The following is a 22200-nucleotide window of genomic DNA, read 5'->3' on the forward strand; positions in this document are numbered from 1 at the left end:
AGACACTCAACACAGGAGCTTGTCTCCACTACAAGCACAGCGGCAGTAGTGGAGACAGGGAGCAGGCCTAAGCCATCAGTTGGACATCTCCCGAGGGCTCCTGGACTGTGAGAGGGCTGCAGGCCAGCTGAGGGGGACGCCCCCCCCCCTCAGTGCACAAATTTTGTGCACCAGGCCTCTAGTTAAAAAAGAAAAAACAATCCTTTTTCCACCCTATTGAATATAAAGATAGAAATTTCAGCATGACTTGAGTAAATACGTATATTAAAATATATTTATATTTCATGTACTATATATTAGCTATATAGAAACAAGTTATATTAGAACTTTGGCAAAATTGACTTGATTTCATTTGTCCTCCAAAAGAAGTCAGATACCACTGTAACAAGTTATTAGCCAAAACATGGTGGCACTCCCATTCTTCTTGACCTGCTCATATTCATTTGCATTCACTATAACATATATAGCTCAGGATACTTATACAAACATACTAAATATCGTATATAATAAAAGCCTAATATGTTAAATGTCCAGTGGTCCGTTTAGTCAAAAGCGTAATATGTTAATGATATGCTAAGGCTGCTGAACTGCTCGCTATGACGTGCACTGACCACCAGAGGGCAGACAGTCAACTGTTCAACCAGTTGCTATTGTGTGCACTGACCACCAAGGGGCAGATGCTCCGACTGGTAGGTTAGCTTGCTGCTGGGTTCCGGCTGATTGGGACTGAGCGAGATAGGCCGGACACGCCCTGGGGCCCTCCCGTGGTCCCTACCCAGCTGACCAACCTCCCGAGTCTCGTTGAGGTCGCTCGGCCTGGCCTGTGCCCTCTCGCAATCTAGGACCCCTTGGGGGATGTCAGAGAGCCAGTTTTGGCCCAATCCCACAGGCCAGGCTGAGGGACCCCACTGGTACATGATTTCACGCACCAGGCCTCTAGCACTTAATAAAAGAAAAACTAAAACACAGGAACTTCAGTAATGTCTACCTTATCACTAAGAAAATCTTAATTTAACGTGTCCTCTTAGAAAAATTTCAAATCATTTTAAAGGCAATCCTGAGAAACTAACAATGCTTATTATTTTATAGGTAATTTTAAAAATCTCTACAATCCATCCGATTGAACAGTGAAAAATTTAAACTTAAAGACTATAATAAAAGCAGCAAGAAAAAACAGGAAAAGTGGAAGGGAATAGTCACATTTCAGAACCCATTAGAATATCAGAATTATCCACTCTCAAATTGGAACTATTAACATACACAAAAAAAACACAGAGAAATGTTTCTTCAAACTAAGCATTACATTCTTTTCATCCTCCCAATATTTGTGCAAAATGATTTTTCAATGTTTTTTGGTGCAATAGTCAACTTATTTATCAAAGCCTCTGAGAGGATTAGGTGTACCCTTTATAACAACATACAAGGTCTACTGAATTATTTCTCTTTGATACCTTAACCACTTTGTCATTTTAAAGTTCAATTACTAGGCGGGTTACCATCAATAGACCTTCAATGTCTGTAGGAGTGTATATGATGATCACATAGAAGTATATATGGATAGCCACATCAATGAGAAGTTGTTGCATTTTAATAAGAGACAGTTTTGAACATTTCCTGATGAGTTGCTCTTAACTGCTAGCCTACTCCACTTTTGCTGCTTCTAATTGTCTCTTCAATGTACACCCATGTAAGATAAAAGAGGAAAATAAATATGTAAACTTTTAAAACCAGCAGTCTTCATTTTACACTCAATTAGAAAAAAATTACTTTCCTAAAGAGAACTGAGTAAAATTTGGACATTTCAGGCAAGCATTTAAACTTACTACAGTTCCTCTGTTCTTCTCCTTGCTTGGTGTTCCACCAACACCATGCATTATATCAGTATAGCCCAGTGGTCGGCAAACTAACTCATTAGTCAACAGAGCCAAATATCAACAGTACAATGATTGAAATTTCTTTTGAGAGCCAAATTTTTTAAACTTAAACTATATAGGTAGGTACATTGTTATTAACTTAATTAGGGTACTCCTTAGGCTTAGGAAGAGCCACACTCAAGGGGCCAAAGAGCCGCATGTGGCTCGCGAGCCGCAGTTTGCCAACCACGGGTATAGCCAATACACAAAAGATATACTGTGATTTTAAAGTTTAAAAATTTAAACAAACCCTGAGATTATTGTTCCAATTGATAAGAACTTGTCTTCTACCTATCCCCTCTCCAGCCTCAGATAAAGAGATCTGGACTTCCATCCATCATCCCAAATTACTCCCTTTACATATTCACTCTCTCCACTTCTCTTGGTACTTCCTTTTTAGACATATCTCTATTTATACTTATGTAGGAGTACACATCCCAATTTTATTAAAAACTGGACTCTCATTCTCTGCTGGCTCTTCTTGCTCTGTCACAAACATCCAGTTGTCTGAGAATTCGTTATTGCTTCCCGTAATTTCTACTGCCACCCACCAGAGTACAAGCTCAAAGATGGGGAGCAATTCTAAAGAGTTGAGATAAAAATGCTCAATAACTATTGAATAAATAAGCCATCTGCAATTCTTATCCACACACTTCCAACTGGTAGTGAAAACTATAAATCTGTGCCATTACTCTGTATTTTTCTCCTGGATTTTCCCTCAGACTGGGTCAACAAATACTGCATGCCAAACATTGTGCTATGATACTGAGAACATTAATAAAAGATTAATAAAATGCGGGCACAAAAAGTAAGTATCACCTACTGACAAAGTGATAAGAATGAGAAGAGATGATGTGTCCTACCAGGGAGCTCTTTCTTTGGAAACCTACCAAAATACCTGGGGAGACAGACGAACCACCTGAGTATTTAGGAAGCAAGGAATGAAAGGTGTATGAGGCTGGAAAGTTCCACTGAGAGCAGATCAAATAAAGCCCTGTGCCCTACGATGTAGTTGGATTTTGATACAGACAGAAAGTGGCTGCATCTGAAGGACAGGAATGATGATCTAATTGACATTTCTAAAGGAAGCAGCAGATATTACTCGGAGAATAAACTGCAAGAGCAGAAGTAAAAGCAGGACCAGTCAGGGCACCAGTCACCTTCAGCAATACATGGTAGTGCCCTGAGAGAGAACGCTTATACCAGGTAAACAGGTTGTCTAGTTTTTAAAATCCCAACAACCATAGGTATTCCAAACCAAAATATTTAAAATCCAACAGATTCTAACACCCATTTTCCTCACCCTCAGGCAGTCACCCACACCCCAGCCACAAACTTGAATTCACTTACCTTTCATGTCTGTTAGTGGTATCACCATCACTCCACCATTCAAACCAGAAACTCCCAGACCACTGCATTTCCCTCTCCCCCATCTACACACCAACAAGAATGTTAAATTCTTTTTACTTCTGAATTACTCCTGTCTGGAATTTGAGCAAACCTGACACTAAAGATTCTTTCAAATATCACATTGGGTGTGGGGCAGTGGATCAATGTTCTATCTGGTCCCTCTGCTTTCCATTTCCTCCAGTTACTCTTGTATTTAAAATAACTGATCTGACTCCTAGTTACCTAAAAGATAAAGCGCAAAACTCCTTAACTTAGATCAATCACAGTTTATCTAAACTTTTTGTCTTCTCCCCAACACATTCTTATTAGCCCTTAACCACACCCTCCCTACCCTCTCCCTCAAAAAAAAAAAAAAAATTTTTTTTAAGTCAGTAACTGGCAAGTACATACTCACCTTTAAGATCTGTTCAAAAGTTATCTAAGTGAAGTCTTCCCAACATAGGTGTATATTTGTGTCTATGTTTTTAGAGCATTTGCAATTCCCTTCATTACAACAAAATGGTCAGTTTGCTTACAGCTCTACAGATACCCAATAAACTCCAAATACCAAGAGTGCAGGGAACACATTTTGTTTATTTTTGTCTTCTCATTAGTAAACATCATCTGTCCTACAGTTGGTGTCATTCATTCACTGAACAAACGTTTAATAAAGACTTGCTAGAAAATGAGGATAAATCACTCAATGATAAATAAGATCCCTACTCTCTTAGAGCCGACATACTGGAATGAAGTAAACAAATAAATAAATAAGGAAACTTTAAACAAAGGTTTTAAGAGAATCTTGATGACAAAAATGTTTCAGGACTTACCATATTTGCTTAAATATTTTATGAGGACAGTACTAAGTAGATATAAACACAAAGGAAAAATAATAAAAGTGAAAGAAAATATAAGCTTAATATGAGCAATTTATCTCCTGAGAACTGGATGTTCCAATAACTCTCTTGCACTTCTGCACAATCACCAAGTAAATTGGTCTCATCCTGATACCTAATGGTATGTATTTAACAAACTTTTAACTTCAAACTCAAATTATTTATTTAAAATGATAAAAATAGCCCGGCCAGCATGGCTCAATGACTGAGCATCAACCTATGAACCAGGAGTCACAGTTCAATTCCCGGTCAGGGCACATGCCCAGATTGTGAGCTCAATCCCCAGTGTGGGGCGTGCAGGAGGCAGCTGATCAATGATTCTCTCTCCTCACTGGTGTTTCTCTCTCTCCCCCTCTCCAGTCCTCTCTGAAATAAAATATATATAGACATATTTTTAAAATAATAGATATAGATTAAAAATAAATGAATTATATCACTACAGATCACGTAATGAGATTCTGGGATTACAATCTTGTAAAGAAAAGATAAAAAATCATTATTTTAAACCAGCACTAACCCAAAGAAAAGTGCAAACATAAGAAATTTTACCTATTAACTATTCTAAGATTTGCTAAGAATATTACCTTAGACTTGAATGCATTAATATATAATTTTTAAAGAAGGTATATTTATGGCCAACCTACAACACAACTCTAGCAGATTTGGGTAAGATTACACGAATGGATTGGCACAGATCCATCCTCAGTGTAGCAAAAAAATAATTAGCACAAATCTAATGATGAATCAATAACTTCTTATATGAAGGATTAACCTTTGTTCAAAATAGTCACCTTGGTCCTGTGGAGTTTAGGCTCCCCCTAGTGGCTATATGGCAGCAATCAAATGTTTACAGTTATCTTTATTTTCTATTCGCATTTTCTATTTCAGTGGTTCTCAACCTGTGGGTTGCGACCGTCGGAAAACACATATAGCATATCAGATATTTACATTACCATTCATAACAGTAGCAAAATTACAGTTATGAAGTAGCAACGAAAATAATTTTATGGTTGGGGGTCACCACAACATGAGGAACTGTATTAGGTCGCGGCATTAGGAAGGTTGAGAATCTATTTGCTCTTTTAAGCTAGATCAATGATTTTCAACTGGTGTGCCACAAGAATTTTCAAAACGTGTAATGCCTGACTATTTAGTCAGGGGCACTCACCTCTTTTTCCTTAGATTGTCAAATAAAAAAAAAATGGCAACAGCCAACACAACAATAGCCATCTTGCGTGGATGAATCAAAATTATACCTATTTTTTGTCAGATTGGCAAAGTATATATTTTTTGGTGTGCTGCAGAATTTTAATAATTAGTTTATGTGTGCCATGAAATGAATGTCCTAAGATTAACTATTACCAAAAGATGTTTTCATTGGTGAGTTCGCTAAATTAAGAATGAAAGTTATAACACATTATTGCAAACAACTAAAAAGGAAGGAAACAGTAGAAGTGACAGTATCATTACAATATTTAATATAATTATACGAAGCAAATTAACTTAATTGGCAATAGATGTTTTCTTTACTTTCTTTTCTTTTGCTTTGTCTCCTTTTATCCTTCTTCAACCCTGAATTTTACTGATGAGGAAATCAAGGTTTAAGGGATTTAGTAAATATCCCAAGACCAGACATTTAGTACATGACAGTAAAGTTACACTTAATACAGTTTTTTTCACCAGAAAGACATTGGCCATAATTACACATTGCCTTAGAAACAAGTTAAATAAGATGTTTTGTACCTCTGTGTAATCGGATAAATTCTTAGCCGGATAAATTCATATTCCAATGAATTAAAGAAAATAAAGTTATTTTTATAATGGTGAGAAAAATGTAACTGGGTTCTCTATATATACATTTTTAATAATTGTTTCAAGATTATTAATTATTTTTTAATAGAAGATAGACCAAGAAAAAAAGAAATTTTAAATTTCTTAGAAGCTAAGTTAAAGGGGGTAAAAAGCAACAGATAAAATTAGTATATATATTCTATTAAGTATACATATTTTATTTAATCAATATAGTCAAAGTATTGCTTCAATATGTAACCATGTTAAAATTAAAAGATATTTCACATTCATGTCTTCATACCAAAACATTTGCAATTGTGTATATTTTACACCTCTAATTCAAGTGATAAAATTTCTTCGATGCTTGTAGAGTTCATTAAATTTAGATGCACACACCCACATCATTCCAAGTATGCTTACATTTGATAGCTGAATTTAAGTTACAGTTGCACTGGTCCTATTCCTAAGATTCAATAGCCATACATGGCCACCACACGGGATAACAATGCTCCCACAGTGCACTTACTGCATCCACTTATATCACTACAGCTTTGTTTTGCCAGCAGACTAAAGTAAACAGAGAATGCTGCCGCTTTATCTCCTGAGAAAGGCAATTTCTAGTCCTCTTATCTAAAATAGCTGGTCTTTTTCTCTACCTTTTTGACATTAAGTTATTTCAACTGTTTGTCGCTCTTTGTCCCTGTAGATCTAGAACACATGTGCCACAGGGAGCTGAAGGTTGGTCTACTTTATGCATAGCTATATCCTAAGTGTCCAGACTGCAAGAAATTGTCTATATAGCAATTGTAGAAAACCAGTATTGAGCATTTCAAATGTTGCCAGAACTACTTTTGCCCACCCCTGTATTTAATATACATGATTCTTATATGACCTATTAAAAAGAATGACTAGCCCTGACCAGCAGTTCAGTGGTTAGAGCATTAGCCCACACACATAAGAGTCTCCAGTTGGATTCCCAGTCAAGGGCAAATACCAGGGTTTTGGGTTCCTTCCCCGCCGCGAGTGTCACTTGCACATTCATGTTTCCCTCTCCTCCCTCTCTCTTCTCTCCTCTTCTCTCTCTCTTCTCTTCTCTTCTCTTCTCTCTCTCTCTCTCTCTCTCTCTCTCTCTCTCTCTCTCTCTCTCTATCCTTCCTTCCTTCTCCCTTCCATTCTCTAAAAATCAATAGGAAAAAATATCCTCCACTGAGAATTTAAAAAAAAAGCGTGATTAGAAACTGATTGTGACAAATAGCTTTCTTCCATACTGATCAATTGGGGAAAAATCCAGATTGAGATCTGTATTTTTAATCAACCTATGGAATACTTCATAGGTCTAAAAGATCATAATATGACACACTATACTTTAATTTTACCTTACCTCTAACACTTCTAGCAAAAATACTAGGATGTAGATTAAACTTAATCTTACTAAAATAAAAACACATTATATTTATTTCAAGGCAGAAGCATCTGAATACGTATTTTTTATATTATACTTCCCACCCACCCCCAAATTTGGGGTATATAATTTTCCAAAAAGTTCAGATCTTCCTCTTACTAGTATTTTAAAAGAATTAATGGCTCCAAGTATATATACAGATAAGAAATAAAAAAAAAGGTCTTTTTAAATTTTCCTAATCATCATGCATAAATCTGTGGCAATAGTTAACATATAAATTTAAAATTTTAATGTCCAGTAGGATAAAAGTCGGGCTATTATCACTTAAAAATGTATGGGAGGAGGAAAAGCAAAGAGTATAGGGAAACCAGTCTAAATGAGAAACTCAAAATTCATCATATTTTTCTGCATTCATGTGCCTAAAAATAAAGTTAAGCACTAACTTCTGTAGAGATATAACTAACTCATTGTAGTCATAGGAGTTAAAATAACTTCTTGATTGGAATAATTGAACAGAAAAATAAATCTATCAAGAACCTAGCCTCATAAATTTTTTTAGTAGATAAAACTTTTTTACTCTCATTAGCCTTCATGAGAATTGCTCAGTTGGAAAATAGGTTAAGAAGCCCCTTAGGGTAAAGCCAACTCAAAGTCCTGGGCTAGAAGCAGCAAGGAATATTGACTCCTTAATTTAAAAAATGAGGGAGAGGTGAGTTGGTGCAAAGTTAAAAGATAAAAGGATTGATAAGAGGACTTCTTTGATCACAGCTATACCCTCCCAAAGCCAAACACATTTCTACCTCACACAAAAAAATACAAAAAGCTTGGACAAGTGAACTTTCTGGGAAATTGAAAGCACACTAAGCTATGGTAGTCTTTGGGAAGCAGGATAGGCAAACAGATGACATCTGGATTAAAATCCTATATAATAAAAGGCTTATAATAATATGCAAATCGACTGAACGGCAGAATGACTGGTTGCTATGATGCGCACTGACCACAAGGGGGCAGACTCTCAATGCAGGAGCTGCTCCCTGCTGGTCAGTTAGCTCCCACAGGGGGAGCAACACTCAGCCAGAAGCCAGGCTCAGCTGGTGAGCACAGCAGCGGTGGCAGGAGCCTCTCCCACCTCTGCTGCAGGCAGGTGGTAAGGAGCAAGGGGTCCTGGACTACAAGAGCCCCCTGAGGGGTCCCAGACTATGAGAGGGCGCAGGACGAGCTGAGGGACTCCCCCCCCGTCCAGTACACAAATCTTGTGCAACAGGCCTCTAGTTAGAAATAAGTATCTATACTTGCTTCTTATGTAGAGATATTCTTAGAGACATCTACCACAATGTTCTTGAAAATACCTACTGAGATAATTTATTTATTTTTTTAATATATTTTTTATTGATTTTTTACAGAGAGGAAGGGAGAGAGATAGAGAGTTAGAAATATCGATGAGAGAGAAACATCGATTAGCTGCCTCCTGCACATCTCCTACTGGGGATGTGCCCACAACCCAGATACATGCCCTTGACCGGAATCGAACCCGGGACCTTTCAGGCCGCAGGCCGACACTCTATCCACTGAGCCAAACCGGTTTCGGCCCTACTGAGATAATTTAGCAGGCTGCAAACCAGGTGACTTTCTTAAAAACTATAATATAAAAAAATTTTGGAAGAAACTACTTTCAATATAGCAGCTAAGTACTTTAATATATTGCATAATTTAAAACAGACATTGAATCACATCTGTATGTAGTACAATCCTTATAAGGTCTGACAAGCAGCCTGTAACTTTTTACCATAAAACCACTTAATTCCCATTTATTGAACTCCTCAGAAGGCATTCCTTTCTAAAGTAATTAACAAAGATAAAATGGGTCAGGCCAGCATTTAACCTTTCAAAGTGGTATCATATTTTCCAGGATGGTAAGTTATAAACCCTTTATAAAATTTTCAAAATGCACTTTTTTATTACCTCTTGACTTGAATTATCTAGGCTTGTGAACACAAGAAAATCCTATTTCCACAAAGGCAATGATACTATCTAGTCAAAAGTAATGGAGTTTGTGCAATACTTGTTAGGTGGCAGTAGCTGGAAGAGTTGGGGTGGGGGGGGGGGGGGGGGGCACTGTCTACGATTTGCCAGGAATCCTAGACAATGTCAAAGGAAGAACATTCAAACCTAGAGAATTTTTCTGAGTTATTTGAGACAAACTGTCGACAACTGCCAGGAACCTAATCTCAACAGATTAGGGTAATGCTCCAGAGAATGGCAGTTTTGCACCTTATTTTATACATGACAATAAAGAGAAGATGCAAGTTCATTACATGAAATCCACTGATGATAGATTAGGGAGGTGGGGGGAAAAAAGCAGGGGATTGGATGAAAGGTAAAATGATAGACACATCTTTTACACAGATGGGTACAGGATAGTTAATAGTCAACAATTAACAATAACAATGAGAGGATTTATGGTCTCTGGCCTGGTGAACTGGTTGTATCCTGAGGAGTCTAGAAAAGGGGGAGTTACCTTGACATTCCAAAGGAATGTTATCCTGGATGCAAAACAATAGACAGGTTTTGTTAAGGTAAAGACAGACCTTTGTCTGGGAAGATTTTGCCTAGGACATGACAACCTGCCATAAACTTTTAGTTTAAAAGTTTGTGAATACAAGACCATCTTTTGTGGTTACTTTAAGTCAAGCATATCAAACTCACGGCCCACAGGCCGCATGCAGTCCACGAGTATTTTTGTGGCCCAGCTGATATAGCGGTATTTAAGAAACATTTTAATAAAAATTTTGTAACTTAATTTTTACAATATCCTGTTATACATTAATAACAAACTACAACATTCGCTAATGACTGATTACTGTAATTGTTTGCATTCATTTCCCTTACGCGCCTTATGTGCAGGCCCACCATCTCCACTAATACCAGCAGTGAATCTTTTAGCAGCCAATTGCCACGTCATTAGTCTTGGACTGACTTGTTTGGTCTTTGCAACAGGAAATATTTCGCTTTCGGAGAACAAGAAAAATAGGTTTATTTGTATTACAATTATTTTGTGCAGTTGTTCAGTGTCCGATAAGTTAGTGTATAAGAAAAAATATTAGTTTTTATTAAAATGTTCTATTATTTTAATGATTACTCATTTATTTCAGTCCTTTGTATTCAACATGTCTCTATCGAAATAAACCTACGTTTCTATGAAAATTGAAGCTTTTGCTTATTTTGCAGCCTACATAAACTTAAACCTTATTTGGCCCGTGTTAGCCTTTGATTTTGACATGCTTACTTTAGGTCTCTGAGTTTGCCAAGGCCGTTATGCAGGCATTCCCTGAACTTCTCAGATTAGCATGTGGTCCCATTTTGTCCACGACACACAATATATGAGGATAGTCATTATGCAACAACAAAAATCAACCAACAAAAACACTGCCTATTCTGAGTAACACCAGAACAGAGGTTCTCAAAGTAATGTCCCTAAACCTAGTATCAGTATCACCTAGAAACTTGTTAAAAATGTACATTATTTAGCCCCCTTTAGGACCTGCTGAATGAGAAACTCCTGGGTAGAGCCCAGAAGTCTATTTTGTAATGAGCCCTCCAGAGAATTGAGAGAACAAACAAGTTAGAGAACAGGGATTTTGTTCTCCCACTGCTTTTATATCAGCTTTAGGAAAGGATCCATTCACACAATAGGCCCTCTTGGTAAATACTAGTACAATCCATAAATGCATGAAGTGGCGTTCTGAGTTGCATGGCTCCCCAAAAAAACTCTATATGGCTGAGAAAGTATCACTTTGTACACAATTACTCCAATTACTATGTTCAATTTGCTCAACTGTTGGCTCCATAGTGATCCTAATGTTTAAAATATTCTAACCAAGTCCAAGAACATGTAAATATTCTAACCAAATTAAAGCATTAACATTATAATCACTCAGGAAGTCACTACTGCCTCCAAAACTAAAAAGGTCAGAAACTATTAAGAGAATCACTTCGTGTGAGATGTACTTTTTCTCATTACATTAAAAAAGATATGTAGCCCTGGCCGGCTTGGCTCAGTGGATAGAATGTCAGCCTGCAGATTGAAGGGTCCCAGGTTCGATTCCGGCCAAGGGCACAAGCCTGGGTTGTGGGCTTGATCCCCAGTGAGGGCGTGCAGGAGGCAAACGATCAATGATTCCCTCTCATAATTGATGTTTCTATCTCTCTCTCCTTCTCCCCTCCTCTCTGAAATCAATAAAGAAATATATATTTTTTTAAAAAGATATGTAAATCTAACCAATGTCTCACATATACCAATTGACATTATCTAATAATCTGCATATGCCCTGGGGGGAAATTAATGGAAATTATTCTGGCAAAATATACAATGAAATAAAATGTTCTCTATTTTCACATATGATGATATGGATAATTTTTTAAAAATAAACCTAATTATGCACAGAAAATGTTACTCATCGTGATAAGGACTGTTTACAGTTCTTTTAAAACCCAAAAACATACTTAAAAATCTCAGATTTACAAAAGTCCATCTGAGTGACAATTTACATAAAAGATAAAACAAGGAAGACTATGTCTTAGAGATCCAGTCATAGATATAACATAAAACATAGTAAACCACTATGGCTATTCATTTAAGAGTCTGATATTACCTTAAATACATATATTTTCTACCTTAAATTGAGATGTATAATAAAAATGTGAAGTTTGAATCTATACTCACAACTTCAGAGCTAGAAACTAATTTTAGTATAAATATCAATTCAAAATCTTCAACACTTACTTATACAGAGCATTTAAGAAGTATATGGTCCACTTACATTACTATTGACCTTTGTACTTAATACAAAAACATTTAACTATACTTTTTTAAAAATAAGAAAAGTTGAATAGAAAAATGTCATATACTCAAACTAATTACACTCCTTTTTTTACCTAAGCCTACTATTTTGAGTCTTAATTTTGACAGAGAAGTGCCTTACATGAAATTTAGGTGACTGTATTTTATGAAAAAGAACTGAAATTTTATTTACATGCATAAGCAGAATACCATCTCTTCTAAAATTCAATGCTTTAACTAAGAGACAAATTAAACAGTAATGTTAACTTAAGATTTTTAAATGAACATAGTCAACAAAATATAGTATCTGTTGCAGAGGAAAGAGGCGCTGGTATATAGTAATTTGAGCTATAAAACAATATACTCAAAAAAAATTTTTTAACTGGGAATTATGAACTCCAGCTAAATTACTTTAAGGGATGAAGTATCCTCCACCTAGAATATATAGGCTTGTCTTATTGACAAGGAAAATTAAATATCATAAAACAAAGAAAGTAGAGACTGCTAATTCTACCAGGTGAATAAAAATATAATCGAATAATGCCCAGCCAGCTTGGCACGGTGGCTGAGCGTGGACCTATGAACCAGAACATCACGGTTCAATTCCCAGTCAGGGCATAGGCCAAGGTTGTAGGCTCAATCCCCAGTGTGGGGCATGCAAGAAGCAGTGGATCAATGACTCTCTCTAATCCTTGATGTTTTTATCTCTCGACCTCTCCCTTCCTCTCTGAAATAAATAAAAATATATTAAAAAATATATATATATATAAAATTGAATAAGAAGTTTCAACCAAAAGGAAGCCCTAGATATTTATAATCTAAACATGCTTTTATAGAGAAAGACATGTGGTCAAAAAATATTCCCAAAATAACATAGCACTCTGATTGGGCCTTTAAATATTTACTCTTTTAAGATTCAAATGTCAACAATTAATACTGTTATAAGTAATCAAAGAAACAAATAAAAAAATTTTAAGTATTTTCCCCACATTTAGAAGACAGTGCTTTTGACAAAAAAAGCGCTAGTAAAGTATATAATATAAAATGCATATTTTAAAGATCAGATATTATAAAAATTGTGGAATTCTTTACTATTTCCCCAGAGTGACATTCCATAAATTGTATGACCACATTCAATTGAGAAACTGCATGCATACTTCATTTAACACAACTGGAAAAAACAATATGTAAAGTGAGCACATTAAAATTATTTTTTAAATTTAGCAATAGAAGATAGTGTAAAGAAAATACTGTTCTTGTTATGTATAAAAGTACTGTTTATTTTACTTAATCATTATTTCTTTACCATGAGATAACCTTGAAACTTACTTTGAAATAGTAATGCCACCATCTAAGAATATCTGTCTATGAAATAATCACAGGAAAACATTTACATCTAGGAGTTAGGTATGTGGGTGTTTACTAGCTTATTCTTGAAATTGTGACTTTTTACATCATCACTACCCTCTCAAATTTCAGGAATGTATTTTAACATATTATTAGCTATTGTACAAAACTCTTCACACACAAAAAACATAAATACCACAAGTACTCCCCAAGAAATTTCTTGTTATTTAAAAAAAAAAAAAAAAAAAGTTTAGTACCTTTTATTTTGGACTAGTCCCATTTGTCACTAAATTTCAAACCTTTTAAAGGTTTAAGCGTACATTTGATCACATTATTTCATAAAATATTTCCTTTCAATCACACATTTATGTTCTTTTTCTCATTCAGAATCTAAGTTGTAATTATCAACCTAACCCTCATTTTCAATTAGTTAACTACTGATTATTCACAGTAACATTTAGCAATTATAGACTTTAAACATAAACACCAAGTTACTGAAATATTCAAGTATGCTTCTGATTAAAACATGAAGGTGTTTCAATTAGTATTTGAGAAACAAGATTTCAGTTACTGTACTTATTGATAATTTCTATTAAATCACAATTCCAACTAAACAATTTCTTCCCTAATATTACTGATATTGTAGAGTTTAAAAAAACAAATATTTAATCTGTTCCACTGAACACTCAGCACTTATTTAAATAGACAAATCCAAAAACTCAAGGAAGAATAATCAATTAAGCTTTATGAAATATAAGTAAACATAGAGTCCTTCAAATAAAAACTGTATCTCTCAAGAAAATCAATGCATTTATTTTCATAATAAACAAAAACAGGGAAATCCTGAGAAAATACATTGCTGAAATAAAGCAATTAGAAAAATGAGTGTTCCTTTATTTTATGCATATTAATTACACATTAATAGTATATGAAATCTAAATGCTGCAGACTTTAAACCCAGTGTTTCAAATCATGGCACAAAACATAATACTGTGATATTATAATACTAAAATTGTTTCATATTACCGTTTTATGGAAATAATTATGGTAGCATATATGAACAAACTTACATTTATTTTCATATCTACCACTTTTAAGCAAATACCATTGAAATATATTCACTGGTATACTAATTCACAAGAAAAATATTGACTGATCCAGCCATAGGTTAACTCTACGGGAACACTAAAAACTGAATAGCTAGGAGTTCACAGATGCTCCACTTGACTGTCTCCCAGAAGCTGACTGTTCCCAGGGTAAACTTGGTTAAATACTGGAACAAGGATTTTCTTGATGCAGGGAAAAAGCTGTGCAGAGCTCTTTTCTTGGAGCCAGAGCTGAGCCGGACACTAGAATGTTCAGCAGATTTGCACGTCTTTGTGCACTGGCTTTCAAATGTTCTTGAATGAATCTTATAGAATTCCACAGCCTTGGCCAAAGATAGCTTGGTATTAACATCAAAGGATAAAGTTTTTCCCAATATCAATTCTGCTTTGAAACAAAATACAAAGCTAAAAATTACTTAAGAATTATATAAAAAAAAAAACACACATGCTGGGAAAGGTATGAGGTGCAATATATATTACTTTAAGATTATAGCTAATGTTTCAACTCCTCACACTGCAATTAATATACAAATTAAAACAAATCCCACTCCCTGCTAATATATGTTCATGGAAAACAGCAATGAGAATAATCTTTATTATTTTACAATCTCCATGACTGCCAAAAACAAAAGCCTGTATTGGTGCAAATTTTAGAAAATAATTCCACCCACACTGTTGTATCTAAAAAATAGTACATAAGAACATTTTAACTGGCACAAAAGAAGTTATCTCAGTTACACTTCACACCCAACTGTGTTTATGCAAGATTTTAAAATAACCAAATTTATTTCTTTCCAAAGTATGCCCTCCAGCAAAAACAGAAACTATGCAAAAATAAAAGGTAGTATTTACATGCTGTTCATTTTATACTAGTGCATTATTCTTCCAAAAGAAATGCTAAAGCATGATATAGTAACACTGAAAAGTTATGAGGAAAAAATATGTTGTGATCAATGGCTAATGTGTCAGATTTGCAGTTTAATTTAAAGATATGTTCCTTACATGCAATTTTAAAACAAGCATGGCTAAAACACAAAATTTTAAAAACAGCAAAGGCTTTCTTTTGGAATAAAAATTATAATGTCATAAAATCTGTTTCCCCTAGTATTGAAAATCAAAATTCAAATTACATATCCAATAATAGAGAGATGTATTATGATTCCAATGACTCTAGCCATTCTCAAGTTAATTCTGTTTTTTAAAATTAAACTTGTATTCCTTGGAGACAAACACACCTAGCCCATGAGACAAATTTTACTGGAGACTTACCAACTCTAGGAAAATATTTACAACACTGCAGAGTCAATCATCTTTAATACTTTTAGAAACTAACCTTCTCAAGAAATGTCTTATTTCTTATAAATCACACAGTAAATCCTCATTTAGTATACAATCTAACAGTATTGTTTAATTTTAAAGAAAATTTAAAGGGTAAGATCTAGATATTGGCACCAAATGGGAGGAAAGATAAAAAATAAAAAAAACACAAACATTATATCATAAGCAAAAGAGATTTGCCTTCAAACAGGTTTTTTTTCAAGATTGAAAAGATTTATTTGAAAAAATCAGCACAGGACAAAGGTATCCTTAAGATTCCTCTTGGAATATCTGAATAATCAGATTCTATATGAAATCTGACAGCAACTCTGGTTTCACAGAACATGAATGGTTTACACAAATGTAAACTCCCAGGCCAGACCCCTTATTAACATTACCTTTCACTAGCTGCTATCTTCAGTGCTACTTGCACAAACTAAAAAGCAGGAAATCCATTTTCATTTTTAGATGGCTGGGATTAGTTAAAGCAACCAAAGTATTACTGTTACAGCCAAGTTTAGCAAAACTGTAAGAGAATACCACTAATAACATTTGTAAATTATCCAAAATGATTTCTTTATTGAAGTAACTACATAGATTTCAACAGTACTATGGGATATTTATATTTAGCTAAAGTCACAAACACATTTTAACATTCACAATGATGAGCATCAGCATTACCATTCTAATCTACAAAGCTCATGAATAAAGAAAAATACAAAAACCTCGTTTTACAAAGAAATACTTCAACATCTGCATACATTAACAATAAAACCATTCTTCCAAGGTAACAGGTTAAGTGTAAAGGCATACCACTGAATTTTTTTTTCTCTAAATAGGAATGAAAGAATGTTTAATATCTACGACGCTTATTAGGGCCTTCAAAGTTGCCTGCTTGGCTTCCTCTACCAAAACCACCAGGACCACCACTAACAGGACCTACACCACTCATGGGTGCTTGAGGGGTTTCAGAACCTGTTCTACTACCCATAGGTGATCCCATCTGAGATGGTGGTCCTTGGGGAAATCTATCATTGTGCTAGAATACAACACAATAAAGTCCATTTGGAACACGCCAAATATAAGTGACAAGAAAAATTGGCAAAATCCCAAGTAGTGGTGTCATGAAGTTCAGCAGAAAGTCCAGCAGAATCAGGATCACACATAGAAGGAAGAAAGGAGCAATTTAATTAGTTACTATGTTTAAAAAAACAAAACATCTGAAGAGTTACATACTGCTATATAATGCCCCAATTTCATGAAGAACAAACTGATTTTAATGGAGCAAATGCCATGCTAAAAACCTCTTATCAATATTATAGTACTATTCTGGTACCTTTAAAAAAAAAAGTTTATATTGCATGTAACTGTGGTGCATAAAAAATACTTTTTAAAAAAACAGCAGAGATAAAACTGAGGAGTAGCATCATATTCAGAAAGTAAAAAGTTATGAAATCTTTTGAGATGTTTTTTGCAAAGACTATTATTGAGAAAATAAAGTTTTTTAAAATCAACAATTTATTGGACATCTGAATCATATAGTTAGAAAAATTTCACAGTAATAACCACATATATTAATCTCAAAAGTTGAACAGACTCAAAACTCCGGTGTGAAAAAGACCAAAGACAATATTTAAATAAAGTATACAATTTCAGAGGAAGAGTGGAAAAACTGGCCACTTATAGCGCTTCAAAATTACTAATGATTATGTTGCTACACAAAAATTTAAACAAGGTGTTGCAAGTTTTTACTAGCTTTCAAACATTTTACTCTAAAATAAAGCCTTCCACTGAAGTTAACAAATACACTAATTACATTAAACGCCATCCATTCATAGAAGATATGACAGCACTGCCTCTTTATCTCCCTTTACACTCATTTTAAAAAACACTGTTAGCATGTCTAATTTCTCCAAATTCATAAAAGATAGCATTTAAAGTAAATAAATTTTAAAATGGTAAAATATTGCATCCACCAATTCTAAGACACACATCCACTTTTAACACCTCTGAGACCAGGAAGGAGTTACAGCTGATGGCATGTCTAAGTTTAATTTGCAGTGCTTTTTCTTTCTTAGCAGCAATGGCGACTTAAGATTTTTGTAGTGGTTTGAAAACTAAATTTCCTTTTCAAAATATACGGTCAACCAATTTTCCTTTTCTAAATGGTACTTAGAACAACCATTAACAAAAAAACAAATGAGAAAATGTTTAATATAAAGCCTCATTTAAACAGTGATAGACTTTGAGGGAAATGAAACAGATATTAAGTCTTGCTACTGATATTCAAATGTAAGAATTATTACTGAAAAACATTTTTATAATAATGCACACAAAGATATCTTCACACTCTCAAACCAAGACATAAAACTGTCTACTTTTAACTTAGTAACAAATGTAATTAGTAATTCTACAATGTAAGTTTAAAATTTTAAACTTATGTTTACAAAAAACTGTTTTCACACGTACTGGAATTTTGTCCCCCACCAAAGGTAAGGAGTCCACACAGGAAAAGAACACAATCATAAAGTACCTGAACGCTGGTAAGAGGTGGATACAAATTGAAAGCGCTGTAAAAGCAAATGTAACATATGTGTTTGCTACATACCTAAGTACAAAGCATGCCATGGGTGGTAATCATAACTCTCTCAAGATACTTAAAAATTGCCTCATAATCAACATATAACTTCACAAGATTGCTTTTTCTTCATTGCATATTAATATTTACTGCCAAAACAAATGCCAAATTATCTTAAGTGTGAAGTTACCTTTGGAGCATAAGTATATATTATTGAATATAATCAAAATAATGTTTATGATACATTACCACTGCTCCATTATCTGGCATCATTGGAGTTCCCATATTTGCAGCTCCTTCTGGTCCCATGGCAGGACCAGGACCCATTGGTGGGCCAGGTATAGTTCCTCTGTTGTTCATATTCATACCCATCATTGGAGGAGGACCTTGGTTACCAGCAGGTGCTGGGCTAAACCCATCTACGCAAAACAATCTATACTTAGAGCTGTCCTATCTTAGTTCAATAAACATTAAAAATGTAACAACACTTAGGCAATGTATATAGATGACATCATCAAAATCATTTTCCTTCTCTGAGAATGGGACACTCAGCTAACTACTCTGTAACAGAGTGTTACCTACACTAATAGAATTTTCATTCTAAAAACAAAAGTATATAAAACATGAGACAACTATCAATTACTTAAGGACATTTGAGACTGTAAAAGCTTAAGAATTTTAAAATAAAGTCAGTATGATTTCTATGGTTTGCTTTTTAACCAAATACTCCCTTTACATGGTGGCTAAACTCTACCAGTTCAAATGAAAAGTAGATTAGCACTTTGAAAACCACTTAATATTTTCAGTCATGACTAAAAATGTTATGTAAATTGCATTAAGTTATGAGAGAATCCATTCCCTTCAATATATTATGTTCACTATAACTAACTAATCTCTTGACTTTTATATAGTTAATGAACATCTCGAAAAAGTATGAGGTACTGTTTTTTAACTTTATGTAGAAATATGTGATCTAAACAAACAAATTGAAATGACTCTCAAGATGACAAAGCTTATTTTTAAAAGCCACTGCAACCAAATACAGATATAATATTATTACATTAGGTTTTTAAATTTTTTAACACGCTGAAATTCTGCAAATGGGAACAAACTCTTTCATAAGAAAGTCGAAAACTACAATAGTGTTTAAGCTATAATACCACATTTATAAGGGCCTCAAACACAGCATTTTTAGGTACCTTCCACAATTTTTTTTTTAATTTTTAAAGTACTGATATATTTGCTTATCACTAAAAATTCATAATAAAGATGGTCTCAGCCTGGCTGTGATGGATTAAGTGTCATCTCGAGGACCAAGAAATCCTGGGTTCGATTCCCAGTCAGGGCACATGTCCTGGTGGGTTCACTGCCCAGTCAGTAGGGGGCATGCAGGAGGCAGCCAATCAATGAGTCTCTCTCTCATTGATGTTTATATATATTTATCTCTCTCTCCCTCTCTTGAAATCAATAAAAATATTTTTTTTAATTTTAAAAAATTGACTTTAACTTTGAGTTTTCTTCTACTATTTCATTATGTAGGTCAATTTTATAACATCCTGAATTCAATTTCTCAAAAGCACATTATAACATGAGTTGAAGTTTTCATTAAAACCGACAACTCTAAATGGCTAAGCACAAGGAACAGCTGCGAGAGCAAAGTCTTATTCCTTTATCTGTCCCTGACAACACACTATTGCTCTTTCTGAACCCAATCTTCAGGAATCTACCAACTTCATAGGGAAGGAATTATTTCCTTAATCCATAAATGGTCTTCCTGATAAATCTATAACTAAGACATTTATATTCCTTAGCAAAGTTATAAACAAAAAATTTTACTAGACTTCCAATACATCACTCACAATGGAAATGAAAAAGAGTGAAGACATGAATCTGGGAGGAATCAATCTGACCTCAACTTTTGCAAAAACAACAGGTCATAGATTAGGGTGGATTTTTTTTAATAGAACAGAATTGTTACATCTAATTTATGAGATTCAAATATAACTATGCTACTATAGGTATAGTAAAATAACTAAAAAATAATATTTCCAACTATCAATAGTTGAATTGCCTTATTTTTAGCAATCACGTCTTCTACCACACATCTGTAATTAAACTGAATTTAACAAAATCTAAGCCCTGGCCAGTGTACTAGAAACTCTGTTGGCTGGAGTATCACCTAAGGGTCTTGGGTTCGATTCTGAATCAGGGCACACATCCAGGTTGCAGGTTTGATCCCTGATCAGGGCACATGCTGGGAGCAGCCTATGGATGTTTCTTTCCAACATAAATGTCTCTCTCTCTCTCAAATCAGTTTTGTAAAAACTACATAGAGTACATATTTAAAAAATAAAAAATCGAAGACTCTGGCCAGTTAGCTCAGCTGGTTAGAGCATCAGCCCAATATGCCAAGGCTATGGGTTCAATCCCCAGTCGGAGCACATACAAGAATGAATGAATGAATGAATGAATGCATAACTAAGTGGAACAACAAACCAGTTTCTTTCTCTTTCTCGCTTTCTCTTCCTCTTCCTTTCTCTCTCTCTCTCTCTCTCTCCTTTCAAAAAATAAAATTAAAAAAAATTTAAAGATCTAAGAAATGTTAGAATTATCTGATCCCATGAAAACCAGTTTTATAACCTATTTTCCACTTAGTATGTACACTGGTAAACACACCAGAAAAATCTATTGACACATTCCATCAATGTAACTTGACAGGATGTGAACTGACACCAGCAACAAAACTATATAATGATACATAACCCAGTAAATCATTAGGATAAAGTGTCATGTTAAATAAAATGTAAAGAGGAGAAAATTACATGGATTAGACTTTAGGAAGTAAATGCTCAAATGTAAATATGGTTCTCTGGTAAATAAAATGACTTAAAATTTGTGATTCTCTTAAATTCCTAACTAAGTAAGGAATCTAAAGGCACGGTTTCATATTTCTTCTGATAAAGTTGCTAACCGAACAGTCAGAATGTTTTTGTGTCCTTGGCAACATCAGATATACTTCAAGTTTGGTTACGATATTGACAATCTAATAATTAAAATGGCATTTCAAACTGCCTACAATCCATAAAATCACACTTATATTCTTAAAACCACCTGGACCAACCCACAATTTACTTTGAAATAGACATAAATACTGAACTACTTGTACTTATTATATATACAACTGTGTTTCATAATTTACAATTAATTTACTCTGATTATTTTGTGTATCGATTGTATTAACTCACAATGAAGTTCATTATGGGTAAGGGCAATGTTTCATGCTTACTTTGCATGCCAGAGATTCTCAGTTACTACTTTAGTAGGTAAGAAAAGTAACAAAGTGAACAGCAATAAACGATTTCAGATCATCTCATTGGCAGTGGCAGAGAAACTGCCATGAGAGGGAGAAAGGAAGCCGATAATGGAAAATACTTATATCACACATTAGAGGCTTTAAGATTTTATTCCATATACTACGTAATCTAAGTACACTTTGGATTTGTTCAGTGGGTGTGCATGTTATGCATATTGAAATGTTAAGGTAATATAATTTTTACAACGATATGTACCTGCGTGTTATGTAAAGATTTATATAACTTTTAAATGCGTGACACTTCCAAA

The 22200-nt window shown here is 34.4% G+C and overlaps 1 protein-coding gene across 1 annotated transcript in view; it reads right to left on the reverse strand.

Annotated features, from left to right (window-relative positions):
• Positions 1-16097: 16097 nt before the first annotated feature.
• PSPC1 (paraspeckle component 1) overlaps positions 16098-22200 on the reverse strand; it is an 82403-nt gene continuing 76300 nt past the window's right edge. The window contains exons 8-9 of the mRNA XM_070409360.1: positions 18829-18998; positions 16098-17040 (exon numbers count right to left, since the gene is read on the reverse strand). Coding sequence (XP_070265461.1) covers positions 16855-17040; positions 18829-18998 — 356 coding nt within the window. The 3' untranslated portion in view covers positions 16098-16854. The remainder of the gene's footprint in view (positions 17041-18828; positions 18999-22200) is intronic.

This window comes from Myotis yumanensis, unplaced genomic scaffold (genome assembly GCF_028538775.1).
Source record: "Myotis yumanensis isolate MYYU_CA2020_CCGP unplaced genomic scaffold, mMyoYum1.0.hap1 SCAF_3, whole genome shotgun sequence".
NCBI classification, from domain to species: domain Eukaryota; kingdom Metazoa; phylum Chordata; class Mammalia; order Chiroptera; family Vespertilionidae; genus Myotis; species Myotis yumanensis.